The sequence below is a fragment of the Paroedura picta genome, chromosome 8, assembly GCF_049243985.1.
Source record: "Paroedura picta isolate Pp20150507F chromosome 8, Ppicta_v3.0, whole genome shotgun sequence".
NCBI lineage: Eukaryota > Metazoa > Chordata > Lepidosauria > Squamata > Gekkonidae > Paroedura > Paroedura picta.
In genome coordinates this window covers 27,400,001-27,420,450 of record NC_135376.1, presented here as the reverse complement: position 1 = coordinate 27,420,450, position 20,450 = coordinate 27,400,001, and the positions used below count along the sequence as shown (strand labels likewise).

Sequence of the window (20,450 nt, the reverse complement as noted above, 5' to 3'; positions counted from 1 at the left end):
CTTCTCTGTTAGAGTGCCAATTAAAACACACACACCCTTGATAGCAGATGGTGTTCTCTGACCTACTGGCTTAGGAAACTTCATTCACCAAGCTCATAACATTAATGTAATTCTTCTGCCATTTAAGAATGATTATTTACACATTATCAAAGATATATCTTTGTTAAAAAAACACAAATGAAATAAGTTATTTGCTCTCAAAGAAACTTCTCTTTATATTAGATTATAAGGTTACCTGGAATAGAAGAAACACGGTTTAGGAATAGTTAATGTCATCATACACTTGTGAAACCACTTGTGCAAATTTATGCTTGCATTTCAGCTAAAGATTATTCAATATTCCTGTGGGCATTTAAATGTAATGTTCATTATTCATAGGCTTAGTTTTAAATACGACTGGATGAAAGAAAATAGTAGGAAAGCAAGCAGCGCATACATAGTAGGAAAACAGTTTCTTTTTTATGATGTCAAAACTCAAATTGCGCAAGGTTTCCGTTTTTCCCCGTGAGCCTGTTCCGACAATGACAGAATCCTGGGGGTGTATTATTGTTTGAACAAGCCCAACATTAAGGTGAAATTCTTCTGAGAATGGTATTCATATTAGACATATTCTACTACACACATGTGCGCGCGAGTTTAACCTTTGCAACACTATGCTTTTAGCATAAACTGATATAAACCAATCCGAACAAAGTTAGTATTAAACAAATACAGAACCACCTGCACTTTAGGATACAAAATGAACCATTAGCAGCAACGTGGGCCATATTTAGGAACCAGGGGATACAGAACAGGTCTTCAGAGACAACAATTTCACACTCATTCCGATATCAGCTATTTTTGTTTAGGCTAATGTTAGAACTAGGGTTGGGTGCTTCGGTGTCTGAAACGGCAATTCGCACCCGAAGCAGCTAGCACCGTGGCGTGGGGGGGAAGGAAGGCGCCAGTGCCGGCATGCCGGTGCCCGCACCTCCCCTCCCCCCCGCCACAGGGATGGCCGCTTCAGGCGCAAGAAGCTGCTTCAGACACCGAAGCGCCCAACCCTAGTTAGAACACCACAGTCAGACTTACAACTAATTCTGGTTTATAACAACTGAACAGAGCAAAGCCTTGTTTACAGTGATATTCTGCACAGTTACACGAACAAACTACGTTCCTTTACAACAAGCTTTTGACAATTTCATGGTTACAACTGGTACACTAAATTTTCTGATTAAAAAAAACCATGTCAAACTAAAAAGATATTTCCTATTATGTGATTTAAGTACAAAAGCTATGAACTGTGTCCTGGCTCCATTACTATGACAACCAGCAGATTATATATTTAGATTAAGAAAGCTACATTTAATATATCCTTATAGGGCACAGGCAAGTTTCTAGTTGCAAAACCTTCTACTCTACTGCCACCTACTGTAAAGAAAAGGAAGACCTGATTACAGGATGTACTATTTAACAAGAAAGCTGCCACAAACCAGAATCAAAGCCTGAACAATCACTCTGAATCAAAGCCTGCACTCTTACAGCTGGAGTTTAAGCAGCACTCTCTTGTATGAAGCATAAGGTCCCAAGTTCAGTCCTCAGCCTATTCATCTGAAGCTGTTAGCAGCAGAGTTGAACGAAAGACCTCTGCCTATTTATTGGAGAACTGTTGCTAGTTAAAAGTATACAATAAAAGCAGGGGTAGTCAACCTGTAGTCCTCCAGATGTCCATGGACTACAATTCCCATGAGCCCCTGCCAGCAAATGCTGGCAGGAGCTCATGGGAATTGTATTTCATGGACATCTGGGGGACCACAGGTTGACTACCCCTGCAGTAAAGGATGAATCAATGATGCAGAACCAAAACAAATGACCTCTTGGACTGGAATGACAGAGGACAGAATGTTCCAAAATAGACTGATGTTTTTCCAGATGGCTGGAAGGAGAACTACTGCTTTCAGATCTGTTCAAACACTAACAGGAAACACTACAAGTCTGATGTGACACAGTATTTCATAGTTAAAGCAGCAATTTTTCTACAGAATCAGAGTTCAAAGGGGGTATACAGGCCATCTAGTCCAGCCCCCCGCTCAATGCAGGATCAGCCTAAAGCATCCAGGATAAGTATACAGTGGGACTACGGCATCTTATGATTTTGATATGATACCTCTGTTGACACAGCCTAAGATTGCATTTACCTTCTTTACATTGCATCTTACTTTTACAGTTCACGACACCAAGATCTCGTTCACACACACCACTACCCTGAAGTGTATCTCCTTTCCATTAGGCATGCTTCACATTTTTGTGACCCAGATGTAGAACTCTGCATTTTTCTTATGGAATTGCATCTTGTTCTCATTTGCCCACTTTTCCAGTATGTTCAGATCTCATCAAACTCTATATCTTCTGGGGTGTTCACTACTCCTCCCAATTTGGTGTCATCTGTAAATGTAATGAGGAGTCCTTCCACCCCCTCATCCAGATCACTTATAAAATGTTGGAGAAGTACCAGATCCATGACCGAGCCCTGTGGCACACCACTGCTCACCTCCCTCCAAGCCCATGGAATACCATTGACAGCTAACTCTTTGAGTACAGTGTTTTAATCAGTTCCCTATCTACCTAACCATCCAAAAATCCAGTCTGCAATTCTCTGGTTAACCCATCATAACATCTTGAGGAACCTTGTCAAAAGCCTTACTGAAATCCAGGTAAACAACATCAACTGAGTTTTCACAATCTAATAAGCCTGTCATTGGACCCAAGAAGGAAGCCAGGTTGGACTGGCAGGACCTGCTGGAGACAAATCTTTTATGCAATTGAAGTTTAATCACTGGCCTGTTGTTTCCCTGGTTATTTTTCCTCCCTTCTTCAAGATTAGGGTAACATTCACTCTCCTCCAGTCTTCTGGCACATCTCCAGTTCTCCAAGAGGACCTAAAGGTGATTGATGAAGGTTCTGCAGGCTCTCCAGTGTTCTTTGAGCACTCTTGGGTGCATGGCCTTGTGAACTCATCCAGTGCAGCCAGGTGTCTCTTGACAACCTCTCCGTTCAGGTCAACGTGCCACCCGGACATGATATCTTGCCTACTACCACCCCTAGATGTGTCCATATTCTTGGGAAAAACAGAGGCAAAATAGGTACCAAGCCTTTCTGCTTTCTCGCTATCTTCTGTTAGTCTCTCCATCTTGGCTGAACAGCAGGCTTATTGCCTCATTTACCTTATGTTTGCTCCTTACATCTTTGAAGAGGCTTTTATTGTTCACCCAGATATTTTCCACTGGAGTGTGACTCCTCCCCTCCTCTAATTTCTTGACACGCAAGACCTCTCCTTACATACAGCACCACTCTACCTCCTCAACCAATCCACTGTGCAGTATCCACTGAAATTTCCAGGGGGAGAATAAGTTCCCCATGCCATATCAGATTCACAGTTGAACTGTAAAGCCTGAGGTGGCCTTGACAAGTGAATGGGGGGGGGGCTAAAACCTGCAGAAATTCAGAGAACAGTGAAGTTGCCTGGACTAGATGCTAAATTTCTCTAAGATGGCTTCTCCCTTGACAATCTCCCATCCTGGTTCTGACCAAACTGATGCATATTTAACTTCAGCAAGACAAGCAGTAGGTTCTTAGACATAGAGGGGGGGAATCTTCTGTAGTCATATTTACAATGCAGTTTCTATTCGTGATTTTAACAGTGATTCTACACAGCACAGGCTATTTCAATTTCCCCTGGTTTTAGCTGTTGTTTCCCTTTCATGCGACACACAGTTTGCATCCATTCTCCATGGTTGTTATCACAATTCATTTTATAAATAATTTTATTTATTTATTTATTGTATATTTGTATGCCGCCACTCCTAATACAGCTGTCTCGTGGTATATATTAGCCTTTCTCATCTTTTTTTAACCACTGAGAAACCCTTGAAACATTCTTTAGGTTCTGAGAAACCCCAGAAGTGCCATGATTGTATAGACTATGGTTGTGTACACGACCACCTGGGGCCCCCTGCCCAATCTGGCGAGCCAGGTTAGATTACTCGCTCCCCCACATGTAGCCAGCTAGATGACCTTGGGCTCGTCACAATACTGATAGAACGGCTCTCTCAGCCTCATCTACCTCACAGGGTGTCTGTTGTGAGGAAAGGAAATGTGATTCTAAGCCACTTAGAGATTTCTGGCTGAGGAAAGTGGCAAGAGGAAAGGGAAGGTGGTTGTAAGCCGCTTTGAGATTCGTGGTATATAAAGCAGCATATAAAAACCAACTCTTCTTCTTCCCACCCCCTCCAGGCCAATCATTGGCCATGGGGTGGGGTCAATGACCAAATATATATCACCTGATATAAATACATAAAAATTAATTAACTCCCACCCATTCGGGGAACTCTGCCATCAAGAAACCAGAGCCTCAGGTTGGCGAAAGGCACATGGCATCGCGCTGTGCAACCTTGGGGCAGCAAGGAGGCACATGGTGCTGGGACTGACTCAACTGTGCAGCACACTTTCCTTCACCAACCACTTTCTGACGCCCCCCCCCTCACTCAGTAGAGCTCAGCTCCCCCTTTGCCCGTACAAAGCCAGAAACCAGAGCCAGATTTTATGGTGTCAACTAGGGGCATATTGAAAAGGTCACACTATTCATCCTCGTAACATGGTGGCCATTAGTATTCTGTCATAGCCTTTGCTTGGGGGGGAGGGGACTAGGGGGGATTTCATTATACTGGGATTGCATTGTAACATGATTCCAGCCCTGAAAAAAAGCACAGATTGATTTCAGCCTTGGAAGAGGGGTAGGAAGGAAGGGGGGTGCTCAAATGCAACAAAATGCTGCTGTCAGCTGACTGGTAGTTTTCACCATGTGACAAAGATTTTGCATAGAACAAATGACAGGAAATTTTGACTTCCTGTCTGTCAGCTTTCCTGTGTATACACAACTCCTGGGGGCAAACGGGGGAGAGCAGACTTCCCATGTGACAGTGGGAAGAATCAGGGCAACTAGCCCCAGGCCAAAAACCAGGGGGTAGCACTGCATAACACCCCCCAACATGGAACATCATCCTCAGGGAGGTATGCCAGGGTCCTCATTGTCAGCAGAGGACAATGACCTGTAGTAATGGCTTTAAACTATGTGTAAATTGGTACCAGCCTAGATATCAGGAAAAATGTTGTACAGTGAGAGTAGTTCAGCATATTTATCTCACATATATATAAGACAATGTATGTCAAGTATAGTTGGTTCACCCTTCGCGTAGTCCTTTTTTAGCCCAGTTCATTGCACAAGCGGCCAACCTACAGCAGGGGGCCATGGAACCTGATAAGGTTCCTAAAAGGGCAGTGGCCAAAAAGAAAAGGTTGAGAATGACTGTTCTAAATTATCACAGACATTCTCTCTAGTTTAAACCTAGAAATCTGTGCTCCATGGAGCACAAATTCTGATGTTTTCTTCAGAATCCAAAACTATTACACAAGCAACTAAGTTCATGATTACTGCAATTTCCTATCTGAAGAATTATGCAAAATCACCCTTATTTCATCTCCTGCAGGAAACAGATTGCTATCAAACATAAGCTGAATACGGTTCATTGTACTTTATCTTGCTACTTTTCATATAAATAGGAAGTCTGCCATATGCTTGGACCATGTAGCATTGTCAAAAAGTTGTACTTACCATTTGGGGTCCCACATTCACAATTATTGATGCTAATGTTTTTGGCAAAATCTTATCTGGCAGGCTGGTGGCAGTCACTAGAAGCACGATTATGGAAACAATTCCTAAAAAGGATATACAACAGCAAGTTTATTAATATGATCACACAGATGCACAAGGGATTTCATCAGCAAATATTGCTAATAGAAATCCTGCTTTGAAAAAGACACACATGCCAACAAAGGGGGAAATGTAACTTGCTTAATTAACACCCTGTATTTTCTCAAAAGAACTCTACATGACAGTAACAATATCAATATGGGGTAAGACAAGCCAATAATGACTTGCCCAAAGTCACTGGGGAGATTCACAGCCAAACAGAAATCTGAACATGGATTTCCACATCCAATAATCACAATCTACTGCACCACACTGGAGCAAAAAATTAGAAAAAGCAGTATAGTTCTGTGCAATATGCAGCAAAATCATACATACACTTATTCAGAAGCAAATTGCCCCTATAATGCACTTATTCCTAGGTAAGTGCATGCATAGTATGTTTAAGATTCAAGAGCTTATGAGCATATTGCTTCCCACGGCAGAAGGACTGCAGTTGGGGAAGTAAATTTCTGCATTTATTGTCCTTGAGAGTGTTTCACTCCACGCAGTGAAACTTCTCCTTATTAAGATTTTTTGCTGCACCCTTTTTCCCACCAAGACAATATTGCACAAAGACATTCTACTCAAACAAATATGCACATAGATTCCCTTCTTTCCCATCCAAGGTATAATGGGAGAAGCACACTGAAGTAAAGGAGAGCTCTAAAGTGCAAAAGCTTTACAGATTCCCAAGATTCAATGGTGTATACATACATTGTTTTCATTTACTGAGTTCAACACACCAAGCAGCCAAAACTCTCATGAGAAATCATAGTGTACCTACCCTATACAATTGCCATGACTGTTTGCTCTGCATTCTTTTCACACTTGTTCAAACACTGATTCACAGTCACAGGAGATGATACTACACTTCTCAGATTTACACATCCACACACAATCCATTCTTTTTATCTTCTGAAGTTCTCAAGGTAGCTACATGTGCTTGCAATAGCTGTAACTGAACAAACACGTATGCTTCTGCAGCCCCAGGAATCACCTTTCCTCAGGATCAGAAATGGCTGCTGGGGAGTGACTGAAAGCAGGGAAAACATATGGTTTGAGTAGCTTTGTGGTGGATCCAACCCTATATTTGAGGCCTTACAGACTTACCTGTATTCTGCAGCAAATAAATGACATACACGTCTTGCAGACAACTCCAGAACACACAAACACACCTGCTCTCTAAAACCAATACACATTTACCTTTCACAGGTTTCCTATGTTGTTCCTCATTTTTCTGTATCTAGTAGAGATATGCGTAATCCATTATAGAGGGCTGTTCAGCAACATCTCGACTGTTTGCTTACTGGAGTCCAACATGAGGTCAGGTCTTCATTTAGGATAACACTTCTTCTGCCATGAAATTACTGGAAGGCTGTAAAGTCAATAATTCATTATAAAATCAAGAAGTACCTAAATTGATCAAAAAGTGTACACATTCAGTCAATGACTTTTTCAATAGCCCACTATTATGCACAAAGTATTTCTATGAGAAACAGTATCTCTAACAAAAGTTAACCACCCCAGATGGCTATGCCATTGGATTTCATTTAACAAATCTAAAGGTTAGCTTAGATAGCATAAGGGAGCAGTTTCATGTTATAATGTATGCTAAATTAATACAATTTAAGTAGATTTGGGCTAGCTGAGGCAGCTAAATGAGTTTGTCAAATCCTGAAATAATGGCCAAAGGACACCTCAAATATCCTAAAACAGTCAGATATCTACAGCACTTAAGGTGCAAGATCAGTTGAGATCCTGATTAACGTTTAACACATTTACTTTATTCAGAGTCCTTTTTATTTTAATTGTAAAAACTGTGTAGCAATGCATCCATTGCTTTGTGAAAAGCTGTAACTAAAACACATTTCCTAGACCACCCAACAACCACCAGAGGAAAATTCCATTCTGGGCACATTGGTCAATAATGTCCATTTCATTTTTTACCTTAAGCAACTCCAGTTTGCATACAAGTCTAACTCCAATCTCTTAAGGAGGCTCCAGAGAATGAGAAAAAATATTTGCTTACTTGAACATATTAGTTCATATAAATGCACACAAATTTTCAAAATGACTGTTAGGTAAGACTGAACATCAAACATACACTCAGTGGAACAGCAAAATTAATATTAACAGCAGCTTTAAAACTGAACAGGTGACAAATTTCGTCACCTCAATCACCCTCCAAGTCCATAAAGCCCTAGTAAACTTTTTGACAGAATTTTGTCCTGAAATTAAATCTATTATGGTTATTTACATAATCTTTGTAGCCTCTAGTTGATTACTCAGGTTGGCAAAAAAGAATGCCCCAGTAAAAAAAAAAACGGATGGCAGTGTACTGGGAGACAAAGCCAACTTAAAGATATATTTTAAATAAATGAATAAATTATCAGCTAGTAGAAACTGTCTTTGGCTTGGCACTTTGCCTTCTCTGGGATGAATGAAAGAAAGAGGGTTTAATATCCATCTGCCATGCAGTTTCACCAATTACAACAACACCCCTGCATTGTTATTAGCTATCCAATAAAATAAAATGGGCAGCAGTTTGTCTAATTAAAGAAATGTAGGGTTAATTAACTACAGCATGTAGTTTTTATAGGCTTTGTAGGAAGTAAGTTGGTCAAATTTGTGTATATTTCTTACAGAAAGTTGGTCCCTTATATATGCAGGTGCCAGACTGTGAATGACCTTAAACGTTAACACCAGAACCTTGAACAGAACTTGGAACTCGACTAGAAGCTATTGCAGCTGCTGCTGTATTCGTCTTATATGAGTCCTCCATGGTGTTCTTATGAGGATCTGTGAGCTGCATTTTGGACTAGTAGTAATTTCTGGCACGTAGAGCAAGTTACAATAATCCAGCCTAGAAGTGACTGTTGCAAGAGCATCTGTGGCTAGGAGCTCCAGGGCCAGTTAGGACAGTAGCTTACCTTCTCTACATCTTAGGATCCTTGCCTCTTTCCTTCTACCTCCAGACCTGAACTACCGCATAATTACTTTTCAGGACAGTAGCTATATTCATTGAGAGCCACCATAATGTAGTAGTTGAGAGTGGTGGACTCTAATCTGGAGAACTGGGTTTGTTTCCCTACTCCTCCACATGTAGCCAACTGGGTGACCCCCAGAGCAGTTCTGTTAAATCTCTCTCAGTCCCACCTACCTCACATAGTGCCTGTTGTAAGGAGAGGAATGGAAATGTAATTGTAAGTCACTTTTAGACTCATTATGCACATGTTGGATAATTAACTTTCAATGCACTTTAGAAGCAGATTATCCTATTACGCACAGGAAAATCGAGCTGCAGAACCACATTGAAAGTGTGTTATCCAATGTGTGCATATGGGGCTTAGAGTCCTTTTGGGTAGTGAAAAGTGGTGTATGAAAAAGCAGCTCTTCTACTTCTGTTATTAACTTCTTATAACCATATTTAATGCTGACATTTAGCAGTCATCTTAATGGTTTGCCAAGAGTCTGTGACCAAGAATGCAAATGGATCTGATTCCAGAAGGGAATATCAGAGTACTGACTGATGATGTCACAGAAACTAATAAGCATGCAAAAGTAGAGCCATGCTGCTTTGAGAGGAAGAACCATACAAAGGATTATTTGCCCAAACCACTGCAAATTCTATAAATACAGACTGAGTTTAGGCATCATGCAAAACCAGATTAGTTATGTTGAATCTGTGAAGGTCAAATGTCTGGTTTTCTCAGCTTATAACCAAGGTTCTTACCTTCAAAAGTACACACGGCCATCTCATCCATCTCAGAAGAATTAACACACTCTATAATGAAAAAAAACAACAGTAATATATTAGTGTATAAGACAGAAAGCAGAAAAGTTTTTAGGGGACAATGTTCCAAAATAGTGTGTACCTTTAAAACTTGCTTAAAGTTCATTGAAACTTGCTTAAATACCATGAATTTTAACATCATACTTACAATTTAAGTGATTTGACAATGGCTGCAAATACTGAGTGTTTTAATCCATGTAAATTTAAGAGTTGCTGAATAAAGTACAGGAAAATTTTCAGAGTAATAGTTTTCCAGAAGTCTACCCAAAGCAATTTTACTCAGTATCCTCTTTAATTAGTGCTCACAGTTGGCACCCTTTCAGTTTCATGAACAGATTTTAGCAGTTCCAAAAAAAGCCAATCTGACTGCCCTCTCAGCTATGACCTCGTCTTTTAAAGGAAGAATCCTTGACATTTCTTTTAAAAGTATTTTTAATTGCTACCATAGACTTTGTACCATAGAAGAATGCATAAAGATTCTGATTTCTATGTAACTGCTACTGTAAGTGGAAGAAAAACCCAGCCACCAATTGTTTTGTGGCATAAATCTGTATAAACAATATAAAATATTCAATATTCAAATACTGAATTTGAATATCTTATCAACTTCTTAGTATCTTTTCTGTAGTCTGCCAAGTGTTAATCACGGGATAATTCTGTGTAAAGTGACAAACACTTTTGGTGTTACAATACTTGCCACAAGAGACATCATACATACACCATGTGATTTCCTGCCTCTTGTACACAGATAGGCTCAGGATGGAAGGGAACTCTGTACGTCTTTAACTACACACATCCCAAGAATTTCTGCTACTGACATGACTTCATTGAAAACCTGGAGAAAAATATACTATATTTTGTGATTTGCGAGTACCGGTTTGTTGGATAGTAAGCAAGAAACAACAAGTTTGTTGTACTGCAATAATGACAACTTGTTTGTACATTTCCTTTCTGGAAAGTTATGTATTTATTGTCATGCCTGAATTGCAAATTTAATACAAGCTTTAATACAAGGCAGATTGTGAGTGGGTGGGCAGGAAGAGATGGGTCAGTGTTTATCTCGTGGCCCTTCCTTGCATATCCAGGGAATTGCTGATCACCACTGAGGGATGGTAGGTGAATTTCCTACAGACCAGGCTGCATTCTGGAGATTCTTTGAGGGCGGATCACTTGGGCATGAAACCGGGGTCACTGTGGGTTCCTGCATTGTGCTGGGGGTTGGACTACATGATCCTGGAGGTCCCTTCCAACTCTATGATTCTAAGCTACTGAACTCATTTTTTCACTTAGTTGTTTTGAGATTATTTTTGTCATGAGAGATGTACTAAATGAAGGACCCCAAAGTCTAAATGTCACCTCTCATTAGCCACACTGAGCAGTTCCACCTGACACCCAAAATCTAACCATTCCTCTCTGATGCTTTCTTTCATCTAATTCAGCAACTTTTAAGAGTTGATGGAACTTTTAAAAACCTAACTTAATAAAGAGATGGTACTATCATAGCAAGAACCTCTTGTAGTAAGAGCCTCTTGTGGTGCAGAGTGGTAAGGCAGCGATATGCTGTCTGAAGCTGTCTGCCCATGAGGCTGGGAGTTCAATCCCAGCAGCCGGCTCAAGGTTGACTCAGCCTTCCATCCTTCCGAGGTCGGTAAAATGAGTACCCAGCTTGCTGGGGGGTAAACGGTAATGACTGGGGAAGGCACTGGCAAACCACCCCGTATTGAGTCTGCCATGAAAACGCTAGAGGGTGTCACCCCAAGGGTCAGACATGACGCGGTGCTTGCACAGGGGATACCTTTACCTTTACTATCATAGCACTCATATTAGAAAACCGAGGAGCTTTGGTATCTTGGATTGCTTTTGCCCAGCTTCAGTTGATGAGGCAGCTGTGTTAACTGATTCATACCTAAGTTGCATCTAGCATAACCTCCTGCCATGTGCCTTACATGGGGCTACCCTTGAAGGACGTCTGAACCTGCAGCAAGTACAGAATACTATGGCTATACTGCAGTTGGGGCCAGCATACAGAAGCATGTGACTCCAATAACTATGGCAATTACAAGGACAACTTATCTGCTCTGAGTCCAATTCAAATTGTTCATTCTGACCTTTCAGCCCTACACAGAATGAGACCAGGGTATCTAAGAGACAGTCTTCTGCCATATGTTCTTGCCTGGGAATAAAGATCACAAGGAGAGACACTCCTGACTGTTCCACCATTCAAAGCTTGTGTGGTGGATACATCAGTAGCAGCCATCCAATTATGGAACAAACCTCCCCAGGAAGGTGCTCCAAGCCCCCTCACTCTTTAGGAGGCAGTGTAAGATGGTTTCACTTAGGGACATATTTTATTAATTTACCTAAACTGTGACACCGCCTTGAGCTCCATATGAAAGAAGGCAGCTACTGTCTTAAATCAAGCAGAGGAACACTGGGCTTTCAATTTACAAGACAAAGTACTGGCTCAACAACTGTAAAAAGTAAAAGGGCATAAGACACAGGAAAAGAATTACTCTTCAAAAAAAAAAAGTAATAATCCTTTGTCCCAATCCACAAATGCTTTGCACAGCAGCAGATAGGGTTGACACACACATTAGTAATCAAACAAAGTTGCATTGTCAACTGCTGATTGGAAGTCTGGAACTGCACTGGGCGGGAAGAAGCAGAAAGCAAAATTAACTCCCCCCCCCATCCCACAGTGTTAGTTTTTAAAATGTGAACTACTTCTTTAGCAAACATTCTCTAAGACCATTTTAGCCATAGGAGGACACAAGGCAAGTTAAAGGAAACCGGTGAGGCCCGGTTTCATCATATTTTTACAAGCCTTCCAGTGCAGATGGGCTGCAGCGACCTTCGGGGGGTGGTTTTCTCCTATTACTCCCCGAGCCAACCCCGCTGTCAAGTCCTTCCCTTGAAAACGACCCCCCACTGGGAGATGTCGGGCAAGGCGCCGCCAAGGGCAGCCTCCGAGCGGGCCAGCCTCACAAACGCGGCTCCAGTTGTGGCCGGAAACAAAAAGGCCCCGTCGAGACGCAGCCTTCGGTACGCACTTGGCAGCCGGCAGCGACGGCGCCAGAGGGCCCGGCGACCGCGCTGTCGAGGCCCGGACTGGGCGGCGAAAGACGTGCTCGGGGCTCCTCCGCGAGGGGGCGAGGCCGGAGGGGAGGCAGCACAAGGGCAAGAGCCAGCCAGCGGGAGGCGCCGCGTCGGAAGGCGGCCAACCCCGGCCGGGCCAGGGAAGCAAACAGCCGGAGCCGGAGGAAGGGGAGGGGACGCGGAAGTGGGGAGGACCAGCCTCCGCAGGGAGTTGCGACCACCCCGAGGCGCGCTGCAGGGCCGGGAGGTGGGTCGTCGGAAGCGGCCGCAGCCCCCTCACGGCTCCAAGAGCCCCGGGGAAGGAGGGGCGGCGGGGCCTGCCGCAGCTGACGGCGGCGCCCCCAACTCACGCGGCGGGACAGTGAGAGGGAGGTGAAGCCGCCCGCAGGCTTCGCTCAGGGGAGACCGCGCCGAGCGCCTCCCTGACCCCGCCTACCTCCGCCCCGCGCCCCGCTCGCCCCTTCGACTGGAGCAGGCTCGCTCGCTCGCTCTCCCCCGCACAAGCTTGGCGGCGTCTGGCAACGGCGCTCCGTCATTGGCCGGCGGCTTCGCGTGAGCTCAGGCGCCTCCCGATTCCTATTGGCGCGCCTGGCTCTGTGGACGCAGCCAACTGGCCGCTCGGAAGGCGAGGGCGGGGCTACGGGGCGGGGGCCCGCGCTCCCTGACTCCGAGGCTGAGGAGCCCCGAGGGGCGGCCGTTGCCCTCTCGGTCAGGAGGTGGCCTCGCTGCTGAAGTTCCCCCTTCAGACCTGTTTCCTCCCCCCCCCCGCCCCCCTCAACTGCCTCACCTGGCAGAGACCTCCCTTAAAAGGGCTCGTTTTTCAGGGAGGGAAGGACTTGTGGTCCGCCTGAGATTGAAACCTGAATACTTGAACTGCACACGTTGGATAATGCGCTTGCTCAGTCGTTTTGCAGCTGGATTTCCCTCTGTGAAAGAGCAAAATCTACTTCTGAAGTGCATTGAAAGTGCATTATTCAACCTCTGCAGAATACTCTGAAGTTAAGCAATACGTCACTTTTATTATTGAGCCAGTTGTTATTATAATAGCATTCAATTTATTGACTTCATCTGCCCTCCTAGCAGCCTTGGGCAGTTCACAACATTTAAAACCAACACTCAATACAGAGATACAATAAAAGTTATTAAAATGTATCATGCTAAAAACATTCCGCCTTGTGTTCAAGCACCACTGTTTTGCTGGCAATGCTTTTCCCAGCAATATTGATGACTAGGGGCAAAGCCCGTTGTCTCCAAGAATACAACATGCGCTAGAGCTTGGCAGTGGGAAGAGGAAGGGGAGGAGTTGTCCAGTCTGTAAGGGCATGGGGTTGTCATGTGTGTTGTGTGGAAGGTTGTGGTGGCATGGTGGCAAATGAGGCCATGGGTGTGGAGATATGGGTGTCAAGAACCTGTGGTGTGGAATGTTCGTTGAGTGTGGGAGAGGACTGGGAATTGTGGCATAGTGGTTACAGATGAGCTTTCCAGAGCCATGTCCTCAGATATGTGAAGGGAAAATCAGACTAGAGACTCTTCTTAGGGGAAGATTACATGGCAACCAATTCCCCCCAGTTCTGCGTCATTTCCCTTCTTGTGTGAATTAGGCCACATTCACCGAAATGCCCCTCTGCCCTAATACACATAGGGTAGTCACAGTACACAGGTGTCCACCCTGTTCCTTCTGTCTCCCATATTTTCACTGTTGGTAAAATGTTATGTGCCCACATGCTTCTTTCATGGTTGCTCCTTAGAAGAACGGATTTTTGTACCCTATTGCTTACTACCCAAAGGAGTCTCAAAGCGGTTTACAAACACCTTTTCCATTTGTCTCTCCACAATAGTCAACCTGTGAGGTATGTAGGGTTGTGAGAGATCTGAGAGAACTGGGAATGGGCTGCAGTGACCCAGCAGGCCTCAGGTGTCTCAAAGCATTTTCCAATCGTCTTCCCCTTCTCTCCCCATAGCAGACTCCCCATGAGGGAGGTGGGGTAGCGAGCCTCACAGGGAAGCTGACAACCCTAAGAGGAAGACTGTTTGTGCACAGCAATCTTGACCTTAGTAAGGTTTTTAATACTGTTTTTTTATTTGCCAGGCCAAGGTTATTTGCCAGTTACTATTTCAGTTACTATGTGTCTCCAGACATTTACTTGTTCTCTATTTAGTTTCAGGCTGTAAATATTTATTTAGATCTTCCTGCACTTTCCAGACTCACAGGACTGATGCTGGTCTGCCTGTCTGCGCCCCAGAATACAAACGGTTGCTGATAAGGGCTGGCCATAACCCATAGGCCAGGAGGGACACTCCTGCACCACTCCCTACCAACTGCAGGCAAAAATGGCTCATTTGAAGGCTGGACTCTGAGGCATTGTATGATTTTGAAGTCCCACCTCCAAACCTCCAGGAATATTTCCAACCCAGGGGTAGCCAACCTACAGGTGTGGCCTGGAGAGCTCCTGGAATTACAGCTCACCTGCAGAGTATAAAGATCAGCTCCCCAGGCAGAAATGGCTACTTTGGACAGGGTTGTGGTAGAGAAGAAACATTTAAGGCTTCCCACACAGGTTGTTGTTGAATTGAAAGACTTGAGGCCTACTGGACAGGGTTGTTGTGCAGATGAAACAGGAGACAAAAGAGCCAGCTTCCTCTGCAGAATAACGCTGTGCAGTGGCCTCAAATCTGCAGAGAGTTGCAAAGAAGATAGACAAAAGGCTTGGCTGTGTCTAACCCACGGCCAGAGCAGTATTTTAAGTGAGAAGGGGCTTTTCTGTGGCTTCCCTGTCAGGCAACTGTTTGGCAGAAGGGGAAAGTCCCCCCCCCTCAAAAAGAAGGCCCTCAGTCTCTCCTGCATTGCTCTTGGAAAGGCCTCCTTCCCTCAGTTAGAGCCTGTCAGAAGGGCTGTTGCAGCAGGCCTGAAGGGGGGGAGGGGGAGCACTCTGCAGCCTCCTGCCAGCTCTGTCAGGGTTCTGAGGCAATTTACAGTTGGACATGACAGTTAGGACAGCCTTGGGGCGAAAAGGGCTGGCGCAGCCTCTCCAAGCCTCTGTTCTCATCCCCCTTGGCAGCCCTGCTGACATCCTCTCCCTGTGGTGGTCAGGAGCAGACTGGCGGCTGGGTGAATGGAATTTTGGTCCGTCCTGGTGAGGGGCCAATAGGAAGGCACTTTGCACGCCTCCCCATTGGCTGCTTGGCCCTGGATGGACTCTCAGAGGGCCCAATCAGGAGCCGCTTCGTGGCTCCTGATTGGGCCCCCTTTTTATCCTGGACAGGGCCCGCCCTAACTCCTCCCCAGGTGGCCTTACTCTTTTATTTAATAGGACCCTGTCCTATTTAAAGATAGTGTGTGATGGGGGTGGGGGTAGCCAACCAAGGTGAGGGGAGAGAGGGAAGCCTAATGTAATGATGATCCTAAATCCGTCAGGGCCTAGATGTCCACCAGCAGCTCATTTCACCAGGTAGGAGCCAGAGTCAAAAAGGTCCTGGCTCTAGTCAAGACCAGGCAAATCTCTCTGTGGCCAGGGACCACCACTAAGTCAGTGTTTGATGAATGCTCTTACAGTATATGATGTCTTCTATAGTCAGACTTTTAAAGGAATACCCTATTTTTTTATTAATTTATAAAATGAACCGCACAGTAAAAATATTTAATGCAGTTAAATCAGTGGTCCCCAATCCCCGGTCCATGGACTGGTACCGGTCCGTGGCTCCTCCTTGTCTTCCTCCCCGGCTGCTGCCTCGGGGGCTGCCCTGCCACTCTGCCGCTGGCTCACTTTTGGTGCTCTCCAGAAGCCGCAATGGGTGGGGCTCCCCCTTGGTGTGGCACTGAGCAGCTGCTGCTGGCAGTGCCCCCCAGTGGACGGTGGGAAGTCAGGTGCACCAGCAGGAAAGCAAGCGGAGCAGGGGCTTAGGCGGCAGCGACGTCCCTCGGCAAAAGACTACCCCCCCCCCCAGACTTCAGTAAAATTGTCAAGCGTTGACCGGCCCCTGGTGATAAAAAGGTTGGGGACCACTGAGTTAAATTATCTGCAAATTAGAAGTTATCAAATATTATTAAAGATGCTTTAAAGACAATATAGTGGTTACAATTTTAATCACCATAATTAACTTAAAACAGTATAATACAATTCTTCTGTTACAGGATTAGAAACCTGGTAGGTTACATTTCTGCAACTTCAAGACAGTCAGACCAAATTGATTCCCATGAAACTGGCCCACAATAAGATAAAACGGTATTCAAACTTCATTCTGAAATGTTTACACATAAATGTGCATGCCCCACCGCAAGCTCACCTGAGAAGTTCAAGTTCACCCAGGAAGAGTAGTCTAGAATATGGAAAAAGTATGTAACAGATCCAGATAAAAATAACTAATTAACAATAAAGTTCACAGGATATGCTGATGTCTCAAATACAAAGAAAATAATCCTGTTCACATCTGTCATGTAAAATTCTGTTTGTGCCCCATTCCCATTCAGGCACTTAATGGTAACATATGGCAGGCTTATTCAGAATTTTGCATTCAAAAATCTGTGGAACCCCACATTCTGCAATTAGCGCAATGTAACATTTTATTTTCATAATTGCATTTGCATGCTATCACTACGATCTAGAAAGGCATGTGCTAGAGAGGATTTTTTTAATGTATCATTCTACAAAATATATGGTTCGCCTACAATTTCCACTACATGTCTGTAGCGTAATATATAGAGCCCAGAGGATGAGGGACATTGCCTTGTGGAGAAAGATTCCTATTCCTATCCCAAAGCAAGTATATATTACTGTATTACAGCTGAAATCAAAATAGCGAATTGACAGTAAGTGCCTCTTTTATTTTTTTTACAATAACTCACTGATCCCAAAGCAAACAGAAACTCTTCAGAGTACTTAAAATGGCAGAAGAGTTGGCACAAACCAACAGATGCCTACAACATCGAGGACTACTCCATATAAGACTCATTAGCTGTTTCCAGGGATAAAATGTTGTGCTTTCAATGCTAAAAATGCATTACAATAACATTTTTAAATATGTCTGAATTCCATACACAGTACATTATTGGCACCTGAAGACATGGGGCCTTTCCTGTTCCCCACCAACCTTGAAATCTCTGAAAACCTGGTACTGGAAGTCACAGGAGCAGTATGGATAAATGGACAGATGTGTGGCTGCTGCAAGGATGGGGAAATCAGCAACATAGTTCCTCCTTGTCTTCCACTCATGGAGAGGCCATCTCCACATGGGGGCAATGTCACCTGAATCACCGTCTTTGCTGTAGCCACCGGTGCCCCATGGCATTTTGTTCATGAGGCTGCCGTACCTCCGAACAAGGAAGGTTTTTTGGGGGGGGGAAGAGGGTGGCTGGGGAATGTGAGAAAGATCATTTTCCACTCCTGCTTCATAGGACACTACCCATTGCTGGAAAGCATTTGGGCATTTCCCATTGAGCAGCTCCTTATATTCTTTTTAACTATAATCTCCAGGCTTATTAAAAAAACAGCTTTGGAAGTAGAGATGGAGAGGGCCGCGTGGAGCATAAAACAGAATTCTGGGGAAGAGGGGAACCACCACTGCATGAGGCAGCTCTGAGTCTTAATGTGCTGGCACCAATGAGCTGGGGAGAGGTGGGGCAGCTCTTTAAGAGTGGAGATGCGGAGGCCAACCAGATTGGCAAGGATTCCAGAAGGGTGGGGTAACCCTAAAGGAGGCAGGAAGAGGGGCAGGCATATCCCAGAAGTCTCCCTCATAAGGGTTAGTGACATAGGCCTAGGAGCAGGGGTAGTCAACCTGTGGTCTTCCAGATGTCCATGGACTACAATTCCCATGAGCCTCTGCCAGCATTTGCTGGCAGGGGCTCATGGGAATTGTGGTCCATGAACATCTGGAGGACCACAGGTTGACTACCCCTGCCTAGGAGGATATGCTAGTCCTTCTGCCATACAATGGGCTACAGTGGAAAGGGAGGAGGAACATCAAGGGTGCTGTTAACTCCTTCCCCTCTCTAGTCTGTCAAGACCTCCACAAAGAGGTCCTGGAGGATGCTTTGGAGGATATACCCTGACAGTGCAGCAGATGCTCACATGAGTTTTAAGTAGAGAGCTGCCAACAGAAAACATCTGGTGCATGTGTACTATTGCATACAAACTATGAGGTAGCACATGTTTTTAATGATTGGGGTGGGAGGTTGTCAGTGATTGGGGTACTGTGTTGAAACTCTGGGGGGGAAACAGGTAAAAGCAATACTTAGAATTGGAACATGGGTTAAAATATATGTTGTGCTGTCAAACCCACCCTATTGTGGAGCACAAAGCCACCCTGATCTGTTCAGATATCTATTTACATAAAATTACAAATTTGCAAGGACTTTGTCCATTTGGAATTTAACAACTGAGGTAAAGCATCAGGAGCAATACTACACAAACAAGACCCTTTTCTGCTTCTTAAGCAGTGCAGATGGCTGACTGATTTCTAATCAACAATGAAAATCATGTCAGGCATGACAGATCAAAAACGACATCATTTTAAAAATAGGTCATCTTGCTACTTGGTTCATTGGTATCATTTCTTGAGAAAACATTTTGTAGAGATCATGATGGATGGTGAAATCACAAACTAGCAGAAAAATGCCAAAGTGTCCTCTGCTTCTCCTACAGGAAGTCATCCCTTGGAACCACAAGGAACAGTGGTATTCAACCTTCTTCAACGTTATATGGTAGCCACTGAAGATCACAGATGTTTCATTTGGATAACTGATATAGGATTAGTAACTGTTCATATGAAGTACAATATTTGCTACTGTAAAGCAGAATTTATTGTCCTAGTAAACCATTGTTTCATAGAAAGTCTAGACCAAGGGTAGTCAACCTGTGGTCCTCCAGATGCAATTGCTGGCAGGGACTCATGGGGGGCTCATGGGAATTGTAGTCCATGAACATCTGGAGGACCACAGGTTGACTACCCCTGGTCTAGACTTTTGCACTTATCCCATTACTATGCTATCTGGCTATACCAGTGTAGAGAACGTTGAACGGCTTTTGTCCAGTTGCTCATAGCAAGCTCATATTCCTTTGGCCCCTTCTGTGGCTTAAAAACCACATCAATTTGCCTCAGCTTCTTTAGTTCCTCTTTGTCACTCCAAAATCCTATAAATAAAAACAAAGTATAATCATTCTTCAGGTTGTAACTTAGTATCAGTAACAAATGCAGACGAATGCATGAATCCTGTTGGATTGGCAGAATGAAGAAAGGAATTTAGAAATAACATTTTTACATAACTGGCATGATTCTAAATTTTAAATTTACAGAAAATGAACCCAATTTAGTTGTTAGTATTCACAAAAATGATATTCATGAGCTTCGCTTGTTCTTCTGAGGGACAATTAACAAGGCAAATCTTACGAATACTTGTCAGCTATCAGTCTAATTTAGACCAGTATTATTGCAGGCCCTAAAACATTTAAGTTGTCACACATACACTAGTGATACTCAATTTAGAGTTAAATGTGTGTGCTACTAGTGTATAGACATGTGTACTCCATGAAGCTAAAGTTCTACTAGGACAAATTTCAGGCCCCAGGAAGGACCCTATTGCATTTACATTCACATTCATGATGTCCCATCACAGCTTATTCTATATAGAGAAGTAACTTATTTATTTATTACTTATATTTCTATACCACTTTCCCCTGAGGCTCAGGGCGGCTTACATAAAACCTAGGGATATTAGTGTAAATTCATAGTATAATATAATAACATCAGAATGATAACAATGGCTACCAGGACCGA

At 43.9% G+C, this 20,450-nt stretch overlaps 2 protein-coding genes across 5 annotated transcripts in view; both read right to left on the bottom strand.

Annotated features, from left to right (window-relative positions):
- Positions 1-13,246, bottom strand: part of TFDP2 (transcription factor Dp-2) — a 39,328-nt gene extending 26,082 nt beyond the window's left edge. The window contains exons 1-4 of one of the 4 annotated variants that reach the window (XM_077348776.1): positions 13,114-13,246; positions 9,522-9,572; positions 6,992-7,163; positions 5,651-5,754 (exon numbers count right to left, since the gene is read on the bottom strand). In XM_077348776.1, coding sequence (XP_077204891.1) covers positions 5,651-5,653 — 3 coding nt within the window. In that variant the 5' untranslated portion in view covers positions 5,654-5,754; positions 6,992-7,163; positions 9,522-9,572; positions 13,114-13,246. The other 3 variants (XM_077348777.1, XM_077348779.1, XM_077348780.1) reach the window with 3 other exon arrangements.
- A 3,498-nt stretch (positions 13,247-16,744) lies between these two features.
- The window catches only part of GK5 (glycerol kinase 5), a 29,835-nt gene continuing 26,129 nt past the window's right edge, over positions 16,745-20,450 (bottom strand). Inside the window, exon 16 of the mRNA XM_077348775.1 lies at positions 16,745-19,807. Coding sequence (XP_077204890.1) covers positions 19,656-19,807 — 152 coding nt within the window. The 3' untranslated portion in view covers positions 16,745-19,655. The remainder of the gene's footprint in view (positions 19,808-20,450) is intronic.